Source organism: Protomyctophum bolini (genome assembly GCF_963924005.1).
Source record: "Protomyctophum bolini genome assembly, chromosome: 11".
Lineage (NCBI taxonomy): Eukaryota > Metazoa > Chordata > Actinopteri > Myctophiformes > Myctophidae > Protomyctophum > Protomyctophum bolini.
This window is the reverse complement of record NC_137872.1, coordinates 34,525,341-34,547,287: the sequence shown is the minus strand read 5'-3', so window position 1 is coordinate 34,547,287 and position 21,947 is coordinate 34,525,341. Positions and strand designations below refer to the sequence as shown.

Genomic DNA, 21,947 nt, shown 5'->3' with positions numbered 1-21,947 from the left:
AAAATAAATACGCTTATTCTATTTGTCTCTTTGAGAAGTTTATTTTTATCCCTCTCCTTGTCCTCGCCTTGCCCCCAGAAACCTTCTCCCTCGCTCGCAGTTCAAAGCCATGAGGGCCCATAGAAAAGGTGGGCCTGGGTCAGGAGGCAGGTTGTAAAAGCTTGTGATCTTTACCACCTTTTATTTGCAAAGATCTTTGACCTCTACCTCTCACCACCTTGTTCCAGGAATGATTGTGGCATGTGTCACCCACCCACTCTATACGTTATTGACCGTCATTCATAATCCAATGTACTAATAGAGGTTCAATTAGTTGTTCAATGTTGGCTCAGGAAGTAAGCTCAGCTGAAGGTCACTAGACGGATATTTGATACTTTTAAATTGCCAAATTTATACCGTCGTACTGGAATACCTGCATGACCCAACTGGCAGGTCAACTCTCTTTAGCCTTCATGCTAGTGTAATGTATGCTGTATACACACAGGTCAGAACTGTTTGTATACCGTAGTTCACCACACAATACTTACTGCTATTTGCCCGATATACTTGGTTTACCACTTATTCATCCTCCTTCTGCTGATTGTATATTCTGTATATAATATCCATGGTCGCAAATGTAATCATAGTTCCTCCAGAACTCTGTTTTCAACCCTATCCGTTCGTTTGTGTGTCTGTGAGCAGCTCATTTTGTGCACCGCTGGACCCGACCGGTGCACAAAATATATTTTCAGATCGGCCTCATAGTGCCTCTATAACAGGCGTGCAAAAATAAATAAATACAGGACATGTCAGGACTACACTTCAAGGATACTATACCATCATTTCTGGTCACTGACCATTATGTTTGATAGTTTATTACTTACTGAATATATGACTTAAGACCACTAGTAATACCTTGATCTGTAGCTTATTATAACTTTTATTTCTTACCTTTCTCATCTACCAGTACTTGGATAATATTTATTACTTGGATATATCTTGCACAAGTCACGCTGGATCTGCTGCACCAACATTTCACTGTTTCACTGTGCAAACGCTTATGGTTATGTGACAAATGAGGTATTTCAATATTTGAACATTTAATTAATTAAGGTATGAACCTTTTTATTCAATTTATTTATTCTTTCAACCTGCCCAGCTGTGTGCAGGCCACTAGTATAACTCAAGACTTGCTGCATTGTACTGACAACACTGCTTGCATGTAAAAAAAACGAAATAAAATAAACATTGTGATTAGTTTATATTTTGCTACATTGGAGTTGTTGATACCGTATATACAGATGTGTGTACATTCCATGGGTTCTCTGTGTAAAACTATACAGCTTGCCACGCTCCCCAAAACCATCTATCACATTTTAGACGATTGGTATGTCTGTCTGTACGGACTGGAATGTGGAGAAGTTCCCAGCTATGATGGGGGGGGGGATACTAAAGGCAGCTATGACAGAACTGACATGACAGGTCAGTTACAGTCTATGGGTCAGACGTGTAAATCTATATCCTGGACCTTGTGTGTGTGTGTGTGTGTGTGTGTGTGTGTGTGTGTGTGTGTGTGTGTGTGTGTGTGTGTGTGTGTGTGTGTGTGTGTGTGTGTGTGTGTGTGTGTGTGTGTGTGTGTGTGTGTGTGTGTGTGTGTGTGTGTGTGTGTGTGCGTGCGCGTGCGTGTCCCATATTACTCTATAGTGATAATTATCTCTGTGGACTTAAATTAATTCAGACTTTGTGTAATAATCAGAGTAAAGCTACATGTACATTAATAAATTACACATGTCTTCATTCTAACTTATCTGTCTCACAATTGTTATCACAGCTGCACTGTCCTTGCACTCACACTCACAGGCTTCTATACATTCTTCCCTTATGTTTGACTAAATCACATGTTAATACTTTAATGTAATGTTAACTTTAATTAATGGCTTCAAAAGATTGTACCCCATGGCGCCCTCTGCTGTTTACTAGCTGCCATATGATGTTTTCAACACTTTCTTCTTGGGTCCAGCCAGCAAATTAAAACGTATACTGAAATTTTGCACATATTAGCTCTGCCTGAAGCTCAGAAAATCCTTGTCTGGAGGGCTTTACTGAACAGTAGACAGTATCCTGAGGAGACCAGGGTTTGAATCCATGTGGACATTGGAACATTGGATTTATCTTTATAAATGTGTTTATTTTTTATGGATGCAAGTGTGGCTTACTGGTAAGTGTGTATTTGTATTTACTATTTATATTTATATTATTATTTATACTGTGCACATCATTAGGGCTGTGCTTTGCCTTCTCAGTTAATGCCCACTAACGTGTCGTGTTAGTTGACCTTTATTTGAATTTAAAAAAAATGTAGTAGATAAATAGTATATACAGTTTAAAATTAATAAACTCTGCCATCAAACCAATAAGAATAATCACAAAACTGTGGGTGCTTTAACATAAAACCTGAAATACTTAAAACCTTGGACGATAATCAGGTGTAAGAATAGGTATATAAAATATAGGGATCTTGGGTTAATCAAACTGCTCTATAAAAAAAATCACACCCGTCTGAACCGAGTGGTGCAACTCCCCCCCCCCCCCTCTCTCTCATTAGCAGGCAACAGTGCAGTACTAATACTATCTCTCTCTGTTTCTGGCAAACAGCGCCCCTACTGGTACTCAGTCATACTCATGCTCATTAATACATACATACACAGGTGAACACATAGGTGAACGCGGACATTGCTGGTGGTTGCACCACTCAAAGAAACACTGACACTGATATGATCTAATTGATCATATGACATGGAGGCATATTATACATTTAAAATAGCTTTAAAAACATGTGCAGTATCTAATGCTGCACAATGTTCTTAAGCATATCCTCATAATACTGAAAGCATACTGTAGCTCTAATTTGACACACATGGATGACTTCAGTTTCACATGTCTTGCTTGCATCACAGTGTAACACACTTAATTATCACCCTAAATCTATGAGATCTTCATCGCTATGTTCTTCCTCCGCCCGCTTAGTCTTCAGCCAGTCGCTCCTCGCTTGCATCACCTCCTGTCCATAATAGTCATGGAGTCTACTGAACTCCTCGAGTGGATCCAGGCCCACCGAAGGCCATTCTCCATAAAGAGGCGCTGGTCCGTTATTAAGAGGGGTGACATGAGCGTTTCTCTTGGGCCAAAGCTTAGGGGACTTAGGGGACTTGGTCACCTTCGTAGGTATTGAAGGTTCATTTAATACATGACTGGCACTGAAGCTTCTGCCCTCTCTGACCATGGTCCTCGGTCCCTGCACCAGGAGGAATGAGCCCGCGCTGGGCACGCTTGTGGGCTGGTTGAGGCCCTTTGCAGAAGAGCATTGCTGATGGGATAGACCAGAACTATGGTCACGTTTCGCTTCTGTAGAAGGAATGGAGAATCTTATATACAAATTAAACTGTAATCACATGTGGATAAGACATTAGTGACACATTAGTGATACACACCTTCATACTGCTTGCCCAAATCTCTCACCAGCAGCGATAGATAACAGTGGCTGGCGGAAAGCAAGGCTTTGATCCAACTCTCTTGGGTCTGGCGATCCTCGGCTGCAAACGTGTATGTTTTGAGTCCGGGCCCTTGGAACACCAGGGATATTGCAAACAGGCCATTGCGTTCACAGTGCCGGACGGCACATCCTTCAAGGACGATGACACCCAGCAGGTGGCGATCAGCTGGCCGGTCCTGGTAGAACAGTAGGTTTGCCTTCAGGACAAACCATCGTCTGTGGAACGATCCATTCCTCTCTTTCTATGAAGACGTATTGTAATGGTGACAAAAAAAGGTGAAGTTAAATAAGTTACAGATAACACTTGATGCCTTGTTAATAGATCATTCAAAGCGTCATTTTTCTTTCCCCCCCCCCCCCCCACAAACCTTTTTGTACAGGTATCCTTCCTTATCCACAGGAGAGGTGCATGACAGGTAATGGGTTAGAATTTTCTCATGGATCTTCATCACTCTTCAAGGAGAGTCTGTTTCCATATTGTGAAAGATACACAGCGAAATCAATTACCTTGAATGGACCAGTGTATACTCTGTATACTACGCATAATATACAGTGTGCACAGTGCGTGCACGCATGCACGCACACACACACACACACACACAGTTTTTAATTATGTATTTTTTTTTGTCCTCAGACTTTACTTCACTCATTACAAACATCCAACATTCTGGTTTAAAGCCGTAACCGTATAGAAACAGAAACAGCACTGCTCTAAATACTTTTATCATCAAGTTCTTTATTGTCATTGTCTTGTGCAGACATTTTTAAAGCACCAACAGGCATAGTAGAAAACAGGTGTATTCATATAAGAATAAGCACGGTAATAATAACAACACTAGCAATATATTAAGATAATTTATAACAGAAAATAGTACACTCTTTTTTTCCATCACTACCGTAGGTCAACAACAAGCCCCCCGTGAATAGTATTACTTAGTCTCACCTTCGATAATGCTGAACGACTCCTCCAAATGCATACATAGGCTTTACATTCTTTGCTGGTACAGATGTGTTCTACTGGTCCTCGTCGTTCCTATACACATGCGACCATTTGCAGCTCCCTGGTTGTGATACATCTAGAGAAAGACAATGTTTAAATATAAAGTTTCAGGTTACTATAACGCCAGGTTCTCCCTCGGGTACCGGAGGACAAGTGTTGAAATATAAATAACTCGACCCACTTCCTGGTAACAAAATCCTGACACATTATATTCTCTCTCTCTCCTCTACGCATGAGTCCACCTTGTGGAGATGCGTCGGTCTCAACCGGACTACGGGTTCTGTGCATACAGTACAGTGCTACCTGGAAATTAGATCATACAACACATTGAGGGTATTTTTATGCTTCTGCCTTCTGTCTCTCACTTCCACATTCTTTATACCGTTAGCCGTATACTTCTTTCTCTCAGGGGAGTTTCTTTTGTTTTTTTTGTTTTGTTTCAGGTAGTAGATGCATAAACAAACATGGGGATAATATATTATGCCTGATATTATTATTATCACCAATGGTTGTGGGCACGTGAATAGCTTCTTCATGTTTTCTCACCAGGTTTCTGATATAATCTAGCCCTGTCTCTTCACTTAAGCCCTCCATCCTTTTCGTTACCTGTGTTTTGCCTGTTCTGGCGTATTTGTGCACGTTTTGCCTAGGGCATGTCTTCACTGTTTTCCAGGCCGGGGACCCCTTAGCTGAGAGAAGGATGAAGCAGAGACATTTAACCACTTGAATCCTCAATGCTTCTGTAAACTGGACCGTTGTCTTGGTACTTAGTCTGCTCTATTTTCCCTGTACACCTAAACTCTTTGCTGATCTGCTATTTTCAGCGAATGTTCCCCCCCAGAATAGGGATGCGAGTGTTTAAGTGGTTAATGTACACAATTAAGAATAGCACACACAGATTTGGCTGACCCCCTGCAGGATCACTGAGGACCCCCTAGGGGTCCTGGTCTGGAGTCTGGACACCCTGTTGAAGACCCCTGATCTAAGGCAATTCATGACTAAACTAGGAGGAGGCAGGCCCTGCCTCTCGCCATGTTGTCCGTCTGAGGCACACATGACTGTGTGTGTGTGTGTGTGTGTGTGTGTGTGTGTGTGTGTGTGTGTGTGTGTGTGTGTGCGCGTGCTCAAACATCAGTAGTAGTCTGAACATATTTCTGTCATTCTCTATTCTGTGTAATCTGCAAAGTGTGATTGTTCATACATTATTATTGTAAATTATGTTCGGAATTCGAGTCAATGATTGTAAATGACTAGTTTAACGGCCCAGTGGGTTAGTTTTCACTAACCCACAGTTGATTTTCGAATCCTTCATAAGAGGAAGTAAACACTGTAATTGACATTACGGCTACATAAGTTGACATTCATTTGTACTGTGCATGAAACTGAAAAGTAATGACATGTAGGATGAGATGTATATACAGCTATATCTGAAAAGTGACAAACCAGCATGCCAGCATTATTTCAGGAATTAAACCTAAGATCAGTGCGTGCATCTGTGCACGGAGAGAGAGAGAGAGAGAGAGAAAGAGACAGATTGGACACATGACATACAGTATTTACATTACATTCAATAGAATATGTCCCGCTCAGAACAATCCAAAACAACTAGTAAGATGGTGCTGTATTAGGCCATATTTGTACATGCATTGGCGTCAGCACTCAATAATAAATACAACAAGAGAACAACGCCAACAGTACTATAAACAGCACTGCACATCCTGTGTGAACCCACCACCACCTGAACTGGCAAGCCAATGTCAGCTGGCATGCCAGCTGAGCTGACATGGCAACAAAAACACACAAAAATAAAGGTAAAGAACTACCATATGGTGCCAGCTGCAAGGGAGCTGCAAGAGAGGAGGCCACCCAATGGGCACCCATGCTGCCAGGGAAACAAATACTGTAAATGAATAAAAAGGCAGCAGGTTGTTGGACACAATCATTGGTCGAACCCATGACTCCCCACTTCACATCCCAGTCACTCCCATTCTCAAAATAAGCCAAAAAAGAAAGAACTGAAATCATGAACGTCGGCACAAACTAATTATGTCAAAGGGGCTAAAGACTGGTAGCTCACTGACAGCTCAGATTGGGTTAAATGTGTACAGACCTTTATCACATAGGGCGGCACTCTGCAGTGAGTCAGGGGTAGAGTGGCCACTTTTCCAGTTCGATGTTCCAGTTTCATGATTATCATGATTATTACGGGTAATTCTATTCCACAAAACTATGTGTGTGTAAATTAGAGATTTTATTACATTTTCTGCACATTTTTGGTTGGGGTAAGGTTCTATAGATTTATATTAGAGTTTCTAATAGAGTTTCTTCCTGGAAATAAAAACATCTGGGTTTCCGAGGCTACTAATGGAGTAACTCATTTGATAGAGAAGATTTGAGTTTCTTTCTTTCTGTCTTTCTTTACCATTTATTATGGTATTTATTATGGTTATCCAATCAGTACAACAAATGAACAAACTGAACAAAATAGGACTTCTAAATAGACTAATACCGGTAGTACTAGTAGGCGAAATGAAGAGACCAGTTGGTGGCGGTAATGCACATAATTATGTTTGCCAACAGCCAATAAACTAACAGAACAAGAAGAAGAAGGAAAACGAATACCAACGAACCACGCACGGGCTCCGTCTTATGAGCTAATTTAGAACTTCCTGTCTGAGAGCTAGCTAATTTAAGACATCCGGTTGCCTTCAGAATAAGATAAGGTTATTTAATTCGTTAATTAAATAATTATTACATTACATTATTAGTATTATTATTACATTACAGTTATTGTAAAGACACACATTATGTTTCTGTGTAAAAATAAGTAATTAAATAACATTAAAAAGTTATCTAAATGGATAAATGCTATTCACTGGAGTGCATGGACTTTATAAAGTGGACACTGGACAAAAGACGGCTCCGCGAGGCAACTATCTGGACATACCCACGCGTTCGGGAAGATGTCCTCTACCACCCCACAGTCTCCGTTAAGCGGGAGAGGTGTAAAATTCACAGCAGCAGAGCTTCTACTGGGGTCAATGCAAAAAAATGTACCGTTTCCGGACCCAGAATGGACACTGGACAAAGAGGCCTCCGCGAGGCAACTATCTGGACATACCCACGCGTCCGGGGAGATGTCCTCTACCACCCCACAGTCTCCGCTAAGCGGGAGAGGTGTAAAATTCACAGCAGCAGAGCTTCTACTGGGGTCAATGCAAAGAAATGTACCGTTTCCGGACCCAGAATGGACACTGGACAAAAGACGGCTCCGCGAGGCAACTATCTGGACATACCCACGCGTTCGGGAAGATGTCCTCTACCACCCCACAGTCTCCGTTAAGCGGGAGAGGTGTAAAATTCACAGCAGCAGAGCTTCTACTGGGGTCAATGCAAAAAAATGTACCGTTTCCGGACCCAGAATGGACACTGGACAAAGAGTCCTCCGCGAGGCAACTATCTGGACATACCCACGCGTCCGGGGAGATGTCCTCTACCACACCCCACTCTCCGCTAAGCGGGAGAGGTGTAAAATTCAGAGCAGCAGACCTTCTATTGGGGTCAACACTCAAAAAAGTGCCGTTTCCAGACCCAGAATGGACACTGGACAAAGAGGCCTCCGCGAGGCAACTATCTGGACATACCCACGCGTCCGGGGAGATGTCCTCTACCACACCCCACTCTCCGCTAAGCGGGAGAGGTGTAAAATTCAGAGCAGCAGACCTTCTATTGGGGTCAACACTCAAAAAAGTGCCGTTTCCAGACCCAGAATGGACACTGGACAAAGAGGCCTCCGCGAGGCAACTATCTGGACATACACACGCGTCCGGGGAGATGTCCTCTACCACCCCACAGTCTCCGCTAAGCGGGAGAGGTGTAAAATTCACAGCTGGAGCCTTTCTACTGGGGTCAATGCAAAAAAAATTACCGTTTCCGGACCCAGAATGGACACTGGACAAAAGAAGGCTCCGCGAGGCAACTATCTGGACATACCCACGCGTTCGGGGAGATGTCCTGTACCACACCCCAGTCTCCGCTAAGCGGGAGAGGTGTAAAATTCACAGCTGGAGCCCTTCTACTGGGGTCAATGCAAAAAAATTACCGTTTCCGGACCCAGAATGGACACTGGACAAAAGACGGCTCCGCGAGGCAACTATCTGGTAACCCATTGTCAAATCAAACCAGCAGTGTTCATGTGCCTATAAAGCCAGTTGTTGTGCACCATGCATTTCATGAGAGCACTGTACATAATCATTCTGTACAGACTCTGAGTCTAGATGCTGTAGAAATAGATCGCTCGTATAGCACTGTACAGAATCAGTCTGTACAGACTCTGAGTCTAGATGCTGTAGAAATAGATCACTCGTATAGCACTGTACAGACTCTGAGTCTAGATGCTGTAGAAATAGATCACTCGTATAGCACTGTACATCAGTCTGTACAGACTCTGAGTCTAGATGATGGTACTGTTCAGAGTGTCATGGGACTATCTAGTGCTACATTAGGACCCTTCAAACACAGTGCCATTGAACCTACTACCTTTACTTTGAAGTCTTCAGAATGGGACACTGTAAACTCCTTAAGAGTCAAAGGAAATAAATATTTGAAGATGTATGAATGGCAAGAGCTGTTTGCCAGCAAAGTCAAGGAATCGAATCCATACTGTATAATCCGTTTTGTTAATCACTACTTTTCTACCGCTGTCGTTAGAAAATCAAGCAAGCCATGTCTGACAATCATTGGCGCCTGTCGGCATACTTCATGTGAGATGACCTTTAAAATACATCTCTATTCATTCGAAGACGGCATATTTCATATAGCTTACACTGGCAACATACATCACACAAAGGACAAATTGAGAGGTAGATATATTAGAAGCACAGAGCGTGCAAACTTGGGTAGAAAAATGAAGAACCGATTTGCACATAATGCTTACATTGAGGCAGTGAACAATGCAGACCCAAGGTCTTTAATAGCTGGAAATCGTAGTGGAGTTGGCAAAGACACTTCTTTGTACAGGCAGGTCAAATATGAACAGCGGAAACTAGGATGGAAGGATAACAGTGAGATCAAAGCTTTGATGGACCTTAAAAAAGAATGGGAGGATAAAGACACAGACAGTGTTGTTGTAAAAGGATTCATTCAAGTTATTAAAGTTAGTCCCCTTAAGGTTATATGTTTTAGTGAAGCAGGAGTGAAACTGTGGCACAATGCGACCGCACAATGTGCCGCGTCATGGGATGCCACAGGGGGGATCATTAAGACTAAACTAACAGAGAAAAGGATTTTGTATTATGAAATTATAGTAAGTTCATTTAATTCATCAACTCCTGTTGCATTCATGATCTCTGAAGAACATACTCAATCGGCTATAGAGGAACTACTCACACAATTGAGATGCAAAGAGAAGGAGATATTTGGTACAAACACAACACCGATTCAGATTAATAGTGACAGGTCCATAGTGCTTTTAAAAGCCAGTATGCGTATCTTCAATCAAGATAGCATGAGTATGTACTTGTTACGCTGCTGGAGAATAGTGGTAGGAAAGGCAGATAACAAAGATTTAGATTTCTGTACCATAAGGGCATGTAAAAGTCATTTGATGAAACAGGCAAGTCACATTTGCAAACAACAATACATACACAGAGATAAGAGGTATAATTTGGCTATGTACATCTTCAGCACTTTAGTTAATGCCAAAACACTACAACAAACAAGTACAATAGTACAAGCTGCTTGTATTGTACTTGGTACTAAAAGGAACTCTAGCGTGGTGCAAGCCAGTATTGACACCATCATGTCTGAGACACAGAAACTAGCGCCACAGAAAGAAATTGTTGATACAAAGCATGATCGACAAGACAGTCCTTATGACACTGTGATTGATCATGACTTCTTTGGTGATTTTGAAAATAACAAAAACAAAAACAAGAAATACATTATTTACACTTGTGAAGTGTGTGTGAGTGCGTGCGTGCGTGTATGCGCTACATTATGTTAAATTGGAGAGGGTAACTTCAAGAGGCTGGCCCTCAATCTATGTTTAAAGTTACAGAGTGAAGATGCGGAGTTGGCAATAAGTATGTGTGAATTCCAGAGTAAAGAACCTCTGACTTTTATGGAGAACTGGCTAAGAGTGGTACGGCTGAAGGGAGGATGAATATTGTCAGATTGTCTAGTATTATAATCATGAACCTGAGAGTTGGTCTTAAAATATTCTTTGAAAGTTGTAGGAAGCATATTTGGAAGGTAAGTGCATTTATATATGAAAGAACAGGATTGTACAATGTTAATGTCATAGATAGACAGTACATTTAGGTGTCCATTCTGGGTCCGGAAACGGTATTTTTTTTGCATTGACCCCAGTAGAAGGGCTCCAGCTGTGAATTTTACACCTCTCCCGCTTAGCGGAGACTGGGGTGTGGTACAGGACATCTCCCTGAACACGTGGGTATGTCCAGATAGTTGCCTCGCGGAGCCGTCTTTTGTCCAGTGTCCAGTCTGGGTCCGGAAACGGTATTTTTTTTGCATTGACCCCAGTAGAAGCTCTGCTGCTGTGAATTTTACACCTCTCCCGCTTAGCGGAGACTGGGGTGTGGTACAGGACATCTCCCTGAACACGTGGGTATGTCCAGATAGTTGCCTCGCGGAGCCGTCTTTTGTCCAGTGTCCATTCTGGGTCCGGAAACGGTACATTTTTTTGCATTGACCACAGTAGAAGCTCTGCTGCTGTGAATTTTACACCTCTCCCGCTTAGCGGAGACTGTGGGGTGGTAGAGGACATCTCCCCGGACGCGTGGGTATGTCCAGATAGTTGCCTCGCGGAGCCGTCTTTTGTCCAGTGTCCATTCTGGGTCCGGAAACGGTACATTTTTTTGCATTGACCACAGTAGAAGCTCTGCTGCTGTGAATTTTACACCTCTCCCGCTTAGCGGAGACTGGGGTGTGGTACAGGACATCTCCCTGAACACGTGGGTATGTCCAGATAGTTGCCTCGCGGAGCCGTCTTTTGTCCAGTGTCCATTCTGGGTCCGGAAACGGTACATTTTTTTGCATTGACCACAGTAGAAGCTCTGCTGCTGTGAATTTTACACCTCTCCCGCTTAGCGGAGACTGGGGTGTGGTACAGGACATCTCCCTGAACACGTGGGTATGTCCAGATAGTTGCCTCGCGGAGCCGTCTTTTGTCCAGTGTCCATTCTGGGTCCGGAAACGGTACATTTTTTTGCATTGACCACAGTAGAAGCTCTGCTGCTGTGAATTTTACACCTCTCCCGCTTAGCGGAGACTGGGGTGTGGTACAGGACATCTCCCTGAACACGTGGGTATGTCCAGATAGTTGCCTCGCGGAGCCGTCTTTTGTCCAGTGTCCATTCTGGGTCCGGAAACGGTACATTTTTTTGCATTGACCACAGTAGAAGCTCTGCTGCTGTGAATTTTACACCTCTCCCGCTTAGCGGAGACTGGGGTGTGGTACAGGACATCTCCCTGAACACGTGGGTATGTCCAGATAGTTGCCTCGCGGAGCCGTCTTTTGTCCAGTGTCCATTCTGGGTCCGGAAACGGTACATTTTTTTGCATTGACCACAGTAGAAGCTCTGCTGCTGTGAATTTTACACCTCTCCCGCTTAGCGGAGACTGTGGGGTGGTAGAGGACATCTCCCCGGACGCGTGGGTATGTCCAGATAGTTGCCTCGCGGAGCCGTCTTTTGTCCAGTGTCCATTCTGGGTCCGGAAACGGTACATTTTTTTGCATTGACCACAGTAGAAGCTCTGCTGCTGTGAATTTTACACCTCTCCCGCTTAGCGGAGACTGGGGTGTGGTACAGGACATCTCCCTGAACACGTGGGTATGTCCAGATAGTTGCCTCGCGGAGCCGTCTTTTGTCCAGTGTCCATTCTGGGTCCGGAAACGGTACATTTTTTTGCATTGACCACAGTAGAAGCTCTGCTGCTGTGAATTTTACACCTCTCCCGCTTAGCGGAGACTGTGGGGTGGTAGAGGACATCTCCCCGGACGCGTGGGTATGTCCAGATAGTTGCCTCGCGGAGCCGTCTTTTGTCCAGTGTCCATTCTGGGTCCGGAAACGGTAATTTTTTTTGCATTGACCACAGTAGAAGCTCTGCTGCTGTGAATTTTACACCTCTCCCGCTTAGCGGAGACTGTGGGGTGGTAGAGGACATCTCCCCGGACGCGTGGGTATGTCCAGATAGTTGCCTCGCGGAGCCGTCTTTTGTCCAGTGTCCATTCTGGGTCCGGAAACGGTATTTTTTTTGCATTGACCCCAGTAGAAGCTCTGCTGCTGTGAATTTTACACCTCTCCCGCTAAGCGGAGACTGTAGGGTGGTAGAGGACATCTCCCCGGACGCGTGGGTATGTCCAGATAGTTGCCTCGCGGAGGCCTCTTTGTCCAGTGTCCATTCTGGGTCTGGAAACGGCACTTTTTTGAGTGTTGACCCCAATAGAAGGTCTGCTGCTCTGAATTTTACACCTCTCCCGCTTAGCGGAGACTGTGGGGTGGTAGAGGACATCTCCCCGGACGCGTGGGTATGTCCAGATAGTTGCCTCGCGGAGCCGTCTTTTGTCCAGTGTCCATTCTGGGTCCGGAAACGGTACATTTTTTTGCATTGACCACAGTAGAAGCTCTGCTGCTGTGAATTTTACACCTCTCCCGCTTAGCGGAGACTGTGGGGTGGTAGAGGACATCTCCCCGGACGCGTGGGTATGTCCAGATAGTTGCCTCGCGGAGCCGTCTTTTGTCCAGTGTCCATTCTGGGTCCGGAAACGGTACATTTTTTTGCATTGACCACAGTAGAAGCTCTGCTGCTGTGAATTTTACACCTCTCCCGCTTAGCGGAGACTGGGGTGTGGTACAGGACATCTCCCTGAACACGTGGGTATGTCCAGATAGTTGCCTCGCGGAGCCGTCTTTTGTCCAGTGTCCATTCTGGGTCCGGAAACGGTACATTTTTTTGCATTGACCACAGTAGAAGCTCTGCTGCTGTGAATTTTACACCTCTCCCGCTTAGCGGAGACTGTGGGGTGGTAGAGGACATCTCCCCGGACGCGTGGGTATGTCCAGATAGTTGCCTCGCGGAGCCGTCTTTTGTCCAGTGTCCATTCTGGGTCCGGAAACGGTAATTTTTTTTGCATTGACCACAGTAGAAGCTCTGCTGCTGTGAATTTTACACCTCTCCCGCTTAGCGGAGACTGTGGGGTGGTAGAGGACATCTCCCCGGACGCGTGGGTATGTCCAGATAGTTGCCTCGCGGAGCCGTCTTTTGTCCAGTGTCCATTCTGGGTCCGGAAACGGTATTTTTTTTGCATTGACCCCAGTAGAAGCTCTGCTGCTGTGAATTTTACACCTCTCCCGCTAAGCGGAGACTGTAGGGTGGTAGAGGACATCTCCCCGGACGCGTGGGTATGTCCAGATAGTTGCCTCGCGGAGGCCTCTTTGTCCAGTGTCCATTCTGGGTCTGGAAACGGCACTTTTTTGAGTGTTGACCCCAATAGAAGGTCTGCTGCTCTGAATTTTACACCTCTCCCGCTTAGCGGAGACTGTGGGGTGGTAGAGGACATCTCCCCGGACGCGTGGGTATGTCCAGATAGTTGCCTCGCGGAGCCGTCTTTTGTCCAGTGTCCATTCTGGGTCCGGAAACGGTACATTTTTTTGCATTGACCACAGTAGAAGCTCTGCTGCTGTGAATTTTACACCTCTCCCGCTTAGCGGAGACTGTGGGGTGGTAGAGGACATCTCCCCGGACGCGTGGGTATGTCCAGATAGTTGCCTCGCGGAGCCGTCTTTTGTCCAGTGTCCATTCTGGGTCCGGAAACGGTACATTTTTTTGCATTGACCACAGTAGAAGCTCTGCTGCTGTGAATTTTACACCTCTCCCGCTTAGCGGAGACTGGGGTGTGGTACAGGACATCTCCCTGAACACGTGGGTATGTCCAGATAGTTGCCTCGCGGAGCCGTCTTTTGTCCAGTGTCCATTCTGGGTCCGGAAACGGTACATTTTTTTGCATTGACCACAGTAGAAGCTCTGCTGCTGTGAATTTTACACCTCTCCCGCTTAGCGGAGACTGTGGGGTAGTAGAGGACATCTCCCCGGACGCGTGGGTATGTCCAGATAGTTGCCTCGCGGAGCCGTCTTTTGTCCAGTGTCCATTCTGGGTCCGGAAACGGTACATTTTTTTGCATTGACCACAGTAGAAGCTCTGCTGCTGTGAATTTTACACCTCTCCCGCTTAGCGGAGACTGTGGGGTGGTAGAGGACATCTCCCCGGACGCGTGGGTATGTCCAGATAGTTGCCTCGCGGAGCCGTCTTTTGTCCAGTGTCCATTCTGGGTCCGGAAACGGTATTTTTTTTGCATTGACCCCAGTAGAAGCTCTGCTGCTGTGAATTTTACACCTCTCCCGCTAAGCGGAGACTGTAGGGTGGTAGAGGACATCTCCCCGGACGCGTGGGTATGTCCAGATAGTTGCCTCGCGGAGGCCTCTTTGTCCAGTGTCCATTCTGGGTCTGGAAACGGCACTTTTTTGAGTGTTGACCCCAATAGAAGGTCTGCTGCTCTGAATTTTACACCTCTCCCGCTTAGCGGAGACTGTGGGGTGGTAGAGGACATCTCCCCGGACGCGTGGGTATGTCCAGATAGTTGCCTCGCGGAGGCCTCTTTGTCCAGTGTCCATTCTGGGTCTGGAAACGGCACTTTTTTGAGTGTTGACCCCAATAGAAGGTCTGCTGCTCTGAATTTTACACCTCTCCCGCTTAGCGGAGAGTGGGGTGTGGTAGAGGACATCTCCCCGGACGCGTGGGTATGTCCAGATAGTTGCCTCGCGGAGCCGTCTTTTGTCCAGTGTCCACTTTATGAAGTCCATGCACTCCAGTGAATAGCATTTATCCATTTAGATAACTTTATTATTATTATTATTATTATTTAATTACTTGTTTTTACACAGAAACATAATGTGTGTCTTATAGCATCATTTAAATGCTTAATTTGTAGTTTTAATGTGCAAATTAAACTTTTTTTCAATACTCTAGAGGTACTCTTATTTTGAAGAGATCGTCCACCGGAAGCCTTAAATTAGCTCACTAGATTAGCTCACTAGACAGTGCCCCACGCGCGAACACAAAAAGAACAGCCATGCGAACGAATGTCCATTGAAGCATTTACTCCAGGTTTGGCGGCTATATTTGTTATGGTTACATTTGATTCTTCAGTCGAATAACTGCATTGAATTTAACTGTTATCTCGCATTGGCAGCGCGTGGGAAACTGAAACTGCGTTGCTTTTTCTACACGAACTGCAGCGCTGTTAGCTGGCTAACTGCTACATTACAGAAACACGACTCAGTTTACCACACAGAAAACATGTTGATGTACTTGTTTACACATGCCGTGCTAGTATCCACAACATTAAAGAAACATTGGATGCTTACTTTCTCCTCGCTATCGCTAAGTTATTCTAAGCTTGCGAGGTGGTTTGTTGTTTTAACCTGTTTTCCTCTCCACCATCAGCACCATGTCTAAAAGAAAAGTAACGTTTGAAGACGGTAATGGGGAGTTAGATCTGGACGATGACCCAATTCCTGCCAAGAAGGTGCAGTCTCTTGCATAACTAGCTTTGGATCAAGACTATCATATATTTTGACATTTGCATACGGTATCTATGATACGAAAGTAAAAGTCAGACTCGGATCAAATACATCTATGGTAGTCTTGATCCCAAAGCTATTGCATAACATTGTACTGAGTGTACAGTACTGAACTTCACAAGCCCAGGCATGCACGAAAGTTTAAGTTGAAAACTAAAGTGGATTAATTTATATTGGTCCATACCGGTATCTTATTTGTTGGTCGATTAGTTCTCATTCAATACCATGTTCATGTATTGATTTGCTACTTTGTAAAACATTTACATGATTTAATAAACACAACTCAGGATGGCCAATACAGAAATCTAAAATGACACAGATGCTGTCCTGGTTTTAATGGGTTAAAACAAAATGCCAGACACCAGAGCAAGTGAGCACATTACGCTTAATCAAAACTCTTAGTTTGAATTGATATCCCATATGAGATGCTAACTTAAAAAAATATTGTTGTAAAATGTCAATACCATTGAGATGTGAGAATAAATAACAGCAGTGGCACTGATACTTAATATTTATATTTCTCTCTCTCTCTCTCTCTGGCTGGTGAATCAGATTTGTGAAGTTGTGACTGGACCTGGCTCCAGATTCAAGGGCAAACATTCCCTTGACAGTGATGAAGAAGATGAAGAAGAGGATGAGGCCAAGAGCAGCAAGTATGACATACTGGCCAGCGACGATGTGGAGGGTATGTCTAAACATCCGTTTATTTGGTCTCTGCAGTTGTGAAGGGATATATTTTAGCTGGCTTGTTTCGTTTATCAAAGTTTGCAACTTTTGGTCAATATACTGAATAAACATCTTACCGACATCTTCAACTACACATGTTCCAGAGTCTCTGGATTCTGCTCCTATGTTTTGTATAGCAGTGAGGTCCAACTCTGTTGTCGTCATTCTCTGATATCATAATACAAAGATTATCAACTGGGCACTTGAATTATGCACATTTGCTATGGCCCCCAGACATGTAAAGCGTCTTTGAGTGTCATGAAAAGCGCTATATAAATCCCAGATATTATTATTATTATTCATTGGCCCGGTTGACTGTCAAGGTTTCAGCCTCTAGGAAGAAACCCTAAATACAAAGTGAATACACCATTGCACATAAAAACGACTCCAGGGTGTCTAGTGAAGTACTGTCACCTCATAGACAAAAATACAAAAATTGTGGCACTCCATCTTTAAACCAGCGCACCAAACATTAGATTTTCGATTGTGATATGAAAGATAATACAATTAGGTTAAGCAGAATATGATCATGTGATATTGTTGTACACAGCACAGTTCACAGCACAGACACAAACTTTGAAATTGATCGTTTTAATGTCTCGTTTGGCATCTGGTTAATGCTGCATTCACATGAAATCAGGCAAGCGCTAGACGGCAAACCGGACTTAATTTTAGTGGACGGGAGCAGCCATAATCGGCGACGGTAACTGCAGATGGCATCAATGTTAAAATATTTAATCTTTTTACCGTTCCGTGCCGTCCAGCAGGTTTTACCGTTTGCTGTCTACCGCTTGCCTGATTCCATGTGAATGCAGCATAATCGTCCATGTTGGCATTGGTTTCACTGAGTTCTGAGTTTGATGCATCTCCCTGTCAAAGAAAAAGGAGGGTTATTTAGTCGAATAATGGTCTATTATTACTTATGGTGCTAGGGAATCTTTTCAGAATAAATGTGCTAAAGTTCCAAGCGTATGAGTGAGATTTTACTCTGAAAAATACTTACTTCATTTCCCCCAAAACGCCTGCGTAAAACTGATCTCTCTTTAGAAGTGTTAATTTTCATTTCTAACCGCAATGCATGATGAAGTCAGAAATTAGGACAGAACATCGACGTTATGATCAATCTGCCAGGAAGTGAATGGCTGGGCGCGCAGCAAAACGGGTCCGGGACGGACTGAGCAAGGCATTGGCTACCAACGGCCACTGTCAAAGAAATATATATATTTTAGTAATCCAGTTTTATATAGATAAAAAAAGACCTTAAGACGTGTCCACAATCTCCACATGTCTCAGACACCCCGCGGTTTTAGTTGATAGGACGTGTGTGGACATCCTAGGCATCATCATAAGTGTTAAACACTCAATATTAACGGCTCAACTAACATTCTCAAATCTCTCTGTCTCTGCCAGCCACACGTCTTAACTCCCTCTCGAAACACATGCAATCCCTGCCTACCCATTACTGTAATTCCTCTAACCTTATGCTAAGCATAATATTTTCTGTATATGACGTCCCTCTGCCACCTGGCGATCGGATTGTATCAGCAATTTCTGACGGCCACAAATCACAATATGAAAATAACGAGTTGATGTGTACTAAATACTTTAAATACGTTTTCTTTACTCTGGGAATGTGACATTTTATTTTAGGACAAGAGGGCTCAACAATTGAAGTTGATGAGGGGATTCCCATTACACCCTTTAACCTGTCGGAGGAAATGCAGGAAGGACACTTTGACTCTGAGGGGAACTACTTCGTCAAAAAGGATGAACTGATTAGGGATAACTGGCTGGACAACATAGACTGGGTAAATGGCAATTTTTGTGATTATTTTCTCTTTCTACACGTGTGTGTGTTTGTATAGTAGAAGTGTACACACGCATGCATAATATGCGTTTGTTTGAAAACATAACAATGTTTAAGTCTAGGTAAAATAGCATGCGTCCACTGGTCACAGTGGTCAGAAACCTACAGTAGTAACCTACAGTTTTAATATGATTTGAAAAATCTGTAGAATTACAATTATAATAGACGTGTCCTTTCTTAGAAATATGCATCAGAGACGTAGGACGCAGTAGCATGTACTGTATATACATACCTACATGTTAAACTGTACAGTAATAAAAATGGTCTTTGCTTAGGTCAAAATAAGAGAACAACCTTTGAAGCAAAAGAAGAAAGGTCTGGCAGCCAAGCGTAGACGCAGAGTGGGGGATGAGGATGAAGCCGAGGAAGAGAAAAAGAGAGAGGAGCAGCAGCAGGGAAACAGTGAGAATGAGGAAGACATGCAGGGAACCGAGCCTGAGCCTGCAGAGGACCCGCTGGCGTCCTACACACCGTATCAGCTCACGCAAGCTGTGGTGGAACTTTTGTCACCCGGGGAAACGGTCGCGGCAGGACTCAGACGGCTGGGAGGCCTAGGAGGAAGAAAGAGGAGCAAGCTGAGGGATGAGAAACCAGAGGAGAACAAGAGGGATACGGAAACGCTCGACCGGCTCACGGCACTGGCTGACAGACTGGTGGGGAGTGGGATGTTTGAGATCTATCAGCAAACCGTTGAAAAGCTGGCTTATAAATTGAAGAGCATGAGCCAGAGTCCGTCAGCTGCACTCAGAAACCCCGGCGACAACGATGACAGTGACGAAGAGGAGGAAGAACTCGACATGTTCGCAGATAAAATCGATGTGAAGCAGGGCAGCAAATCCCAGGACAAAGAGGATAACACAGGTACCTCATCGATTACAGTGCTCCTGGTGTGTGATTTTTAATTGTTAAAATGTGCTCCTTTTTAACTCTTGTTTGCTCTCTTCAGTGGGTGATGGTGACGTGATGTGGGAGTACAAATGGGCCAATGAGGAAAGTTCAGAACTATACGGACCCTTCAGCAGTCAGCACATGCAGGTATTTTTACGATTATGATGTTAATGTTGTGCAAATACTATAAATATGGTACAATGCATTCATTTTCGTTCAACATGTTTTCTTTTTCTCCCAACTGTTGCACAAAAGTGTGTGGTATTCTTTTTTTTTTTCTCTCTCCCCCACTTTTGAAAACCTAACCGGTGTGACCGGCTCTATGCTTGCACTCGAAAGTTTTTGGCACACTGACAAACGGTGGCTTATGTTTGCAGCTAAACAAAACGATAAGTAGCATTATCCCCAATGAATTAACACTTTTATTTACAATAGCCAGAATGTCAATGTTTAATATTGCTGGTTTTTAATTCCCAATACTCAGAGCTTGAAAAGAGAATGCATATTGTAACAGTGAATCCACAACATCGCACCTTCATAAGCGTGTCGTGATGGTCAGAGGATCAGTGCCCAGTGTGATGTGATAGTCAGAGGGCCAGTGCCCATTTACCTGTCAAACTATTTCTCTAGACTAGAGTGAGTGATGCCCAGGCCAGGGTCATAACACCAGACAGAGCTCATACATAGTACCACGTTCCCCAAACATTTGGCTCAAACATGGGGGGGAAATGCATTCTGCTATGCTGCCACCAGAATGCATAATGCTGTACCAAAATCATTAAAGATCTCGACTCTATGTACCCAAACGCAAAAACAAACCTAAAAGAACGTCTGACATCAAAATACAATTGAGTGTAGTAGAACACTGCTGCACCCACTCCTCTTTTCTCTGTAAATATAACTTTTGCTACCCCTGGAGCTTTTACTGATGTGTTGTTTTGTATGTCTTACTGATGTATTGAGTACGTTGGACCACAATGGAAACGAGGCTTTTTGTTGTCCTTTTAGCATAATGTTTGACTGTACTACATGTACTGTTAATAAACGTGTTATTAACCCATTCTGACCTGAGATCAGATTCATACGAGGTTTTCACTGGACACACACTGGTCTGATTAACCCATTCTGACCTGAGATCAGATTCTTAAAAATGTCAGTCGTTCTTCGATTTTTCAAAAATAGCAGACCTACAAGCTCGTAGCGCGCCACTCGGTGGCGCGCTATGAGCTTGTAGATCTGCTATTTTTCAATAGCTAAAGCATAACATGATGCTAAACACCAAAATGGGTTCCCGGTCAGAATGGGTTAAGGTATTCAATAAATCTCGGCTATATTGAAAGTGAGGGCCTGCCCCTCAGCTGTACTCTGAGTTGATATGAAGGTTATGATGACTACATATACTGTTAATAAATGTGTTATTAAGGTATTTAATAAATCGCTCAATCAAAAACCTATGATACTGTAAGAAAGTAGTTACATTTGTTTTATATTGAAATGCTTAACAAATCATTTAGTTTGGGCATTTAAAATGCTTACCTCTTAAACTTAACTGCTGACACGAGAGGGTCTATTACTGTTATGATCATTTTATGCTAAACTACTGTACATTTTACAATGAATTAAGTAGTGTCCTTAGCCAAATTAAATTCCATTTAGTGAACAAGTAAGGAAACTGACGTTAAAATGCTATAGCAGTCACTGCGTCATACCGCCACAGGCTGGTTTTACCTTTAACCCTAATCTGACCAGGTGGGCTTTAATCTTCTTATTGTCTTTTAATTGCAGGACTGGGTGGATGAAGGCTATTTTAAAGATGGCGTTTACTGCAGGAGGGTCGACCAAGAAGGCTCTCAGTTCTACAACTCCAAGAGACTGGACTTTGAGATTTATATGTGAATGTACCACCGTCTTACTCAAATCTATCCTTCCTCTCATCACTGTCCAGTGTTTTGATATGACGACATCTAAATCTTAATCTGATTTGAACAAATTTGTCATGTTTTAATAAATTGCTCATTTGGCTTGTTGCTCTGACCCGTTATTTTTCTGGATTTGAAGTGAGTCAGTGTTCATGAAAATGCATGCTGTGACTGAAATCAATCTAATTTGGTTCCAAATTGATAAAGGTGGAGGGATATTCTTGGGCACAACATGCGTTTTTTGATAATATTTTAAAGCTCTACATTCTGATGGTAATCATTGCTATAGTATAGACTAGAGTCTTTGTTCAGTAACATGGGTCTCCCTGTCTGTCCAGCTCTTCAGTAAAC

The 21,947-nt window shown here is 43.7% G+C and overlaps 2 protein-coding genes across 2 annotated transcripts; one reads left to right on the top strand and one right to left on the bottom strand.

Annotated features, from left to right (window-relative positions):
* Positions 1 to 2,576: 2,576 nt before the first annotated feature.
* On the bottom strand, positions 2,577 to 4,599 carry pheta2 (PH domain containing endocytic trafficking adaptor 2). The gene is made up of 4 exons (XM_080776147.1): positions 4,476 to 4,599; positions 3,901 to 3,998; positions 3,471 to 3,774; positions 2,577 to 3,384 (listed from the first exon to the last, which is right to left on the bottom strand). The coding sequence occupies exons 2-4, from the start codon at positions 3,979 to 3,981 to the stop codon at positions 2,954 to 2,956; spliced, it is 816 nt and encodes a 271-aa protein (XP_080632273.1). The 5' UTR covers positions 3,982 to 3,998; positions 4,476 to 4,599; the 3' UTR covers positions 2,577 to 2,953.
* A 2,541-nt stretch (positions 4,600 to 7,140) lies between these two features.
* Positions 7,141 to 21,704, top strand: cd2bp2 (CD2 (cytoplasmic tail) binding protein 2). The gene is made up of 8 exons (XM_080777130.1): positions 7,141 to 7,170; positions 15,668 to 15,720; positions 16,060 to 16,141; positions 16,749 to 16,881; positions 18,573 to 18,730; positions 19,065 to 19,650; positions 19,736 to 19,824; positions 21,463 to 21,704. Exons 3-8 carry the CDS (start codon positions 16,064 to 16,066, stop codon positions 21,571 to 21,573), a joined length of 1,155 nt encoding a protein of 384 aa, XP_080633256.1. The 5' UTR covers positions 7,141 to 7,170; positions 15,668 to 15,720; positions 16,060 to 16,063; the 3' UTR covers positions 21,574 to 21,704.
* The last annotated feature ends 243 nt before the right edge of the window (positions 21,705 to 21,947 follow it).

Excerpts from the sequence above, each read along its gene's own strand:
- pheta2 (XM_080776147.1), bottom strand. The coding sequence starts at position 3,981 with ATGAAGATCCATGAGAAAATTCTAACCCATTACCTGTCATGCACCTCT. Across the intron at positions 3,775-3,900 it reads AAGGATACCTGTACAAAAAG|AAAGAGAGGAATGGATCGTT; the intron begins GTTTGTGGGGGG and ends ACGTCTTCATAG. Across the intron at positions 3,385-3,470 it reads TTTGGGCAAGCAGTATGAAG|AAGCGAAACGTGACCATAGT; the intron begins GTGTGTATCACT and ends TTCCTTCTACAG.
- cd2bp2 (XM_080777130.1), top strand. The coding sequence starts at position 16,064 with ATGTCTAAAAGAAAAGTAACGTTTGAAGACGGTAATGGGGAGTTAGAT. Across the intron at positions 16,882-18,572 it reads GGCCAGCGACGATGTGGAGG|GACAAGAGGGCTCAACAATT; the intron begins GTATGTCTAAAC and ends ATTTTATTTTAG. Across the intron at positions 19,825-21,462 it reads TCAGCAGTCAGCACATGCAG|GACTGGGTGGATGAAGGCTA; the intron begins GTATTTTTACGA and ends TTTTAATTGCAG.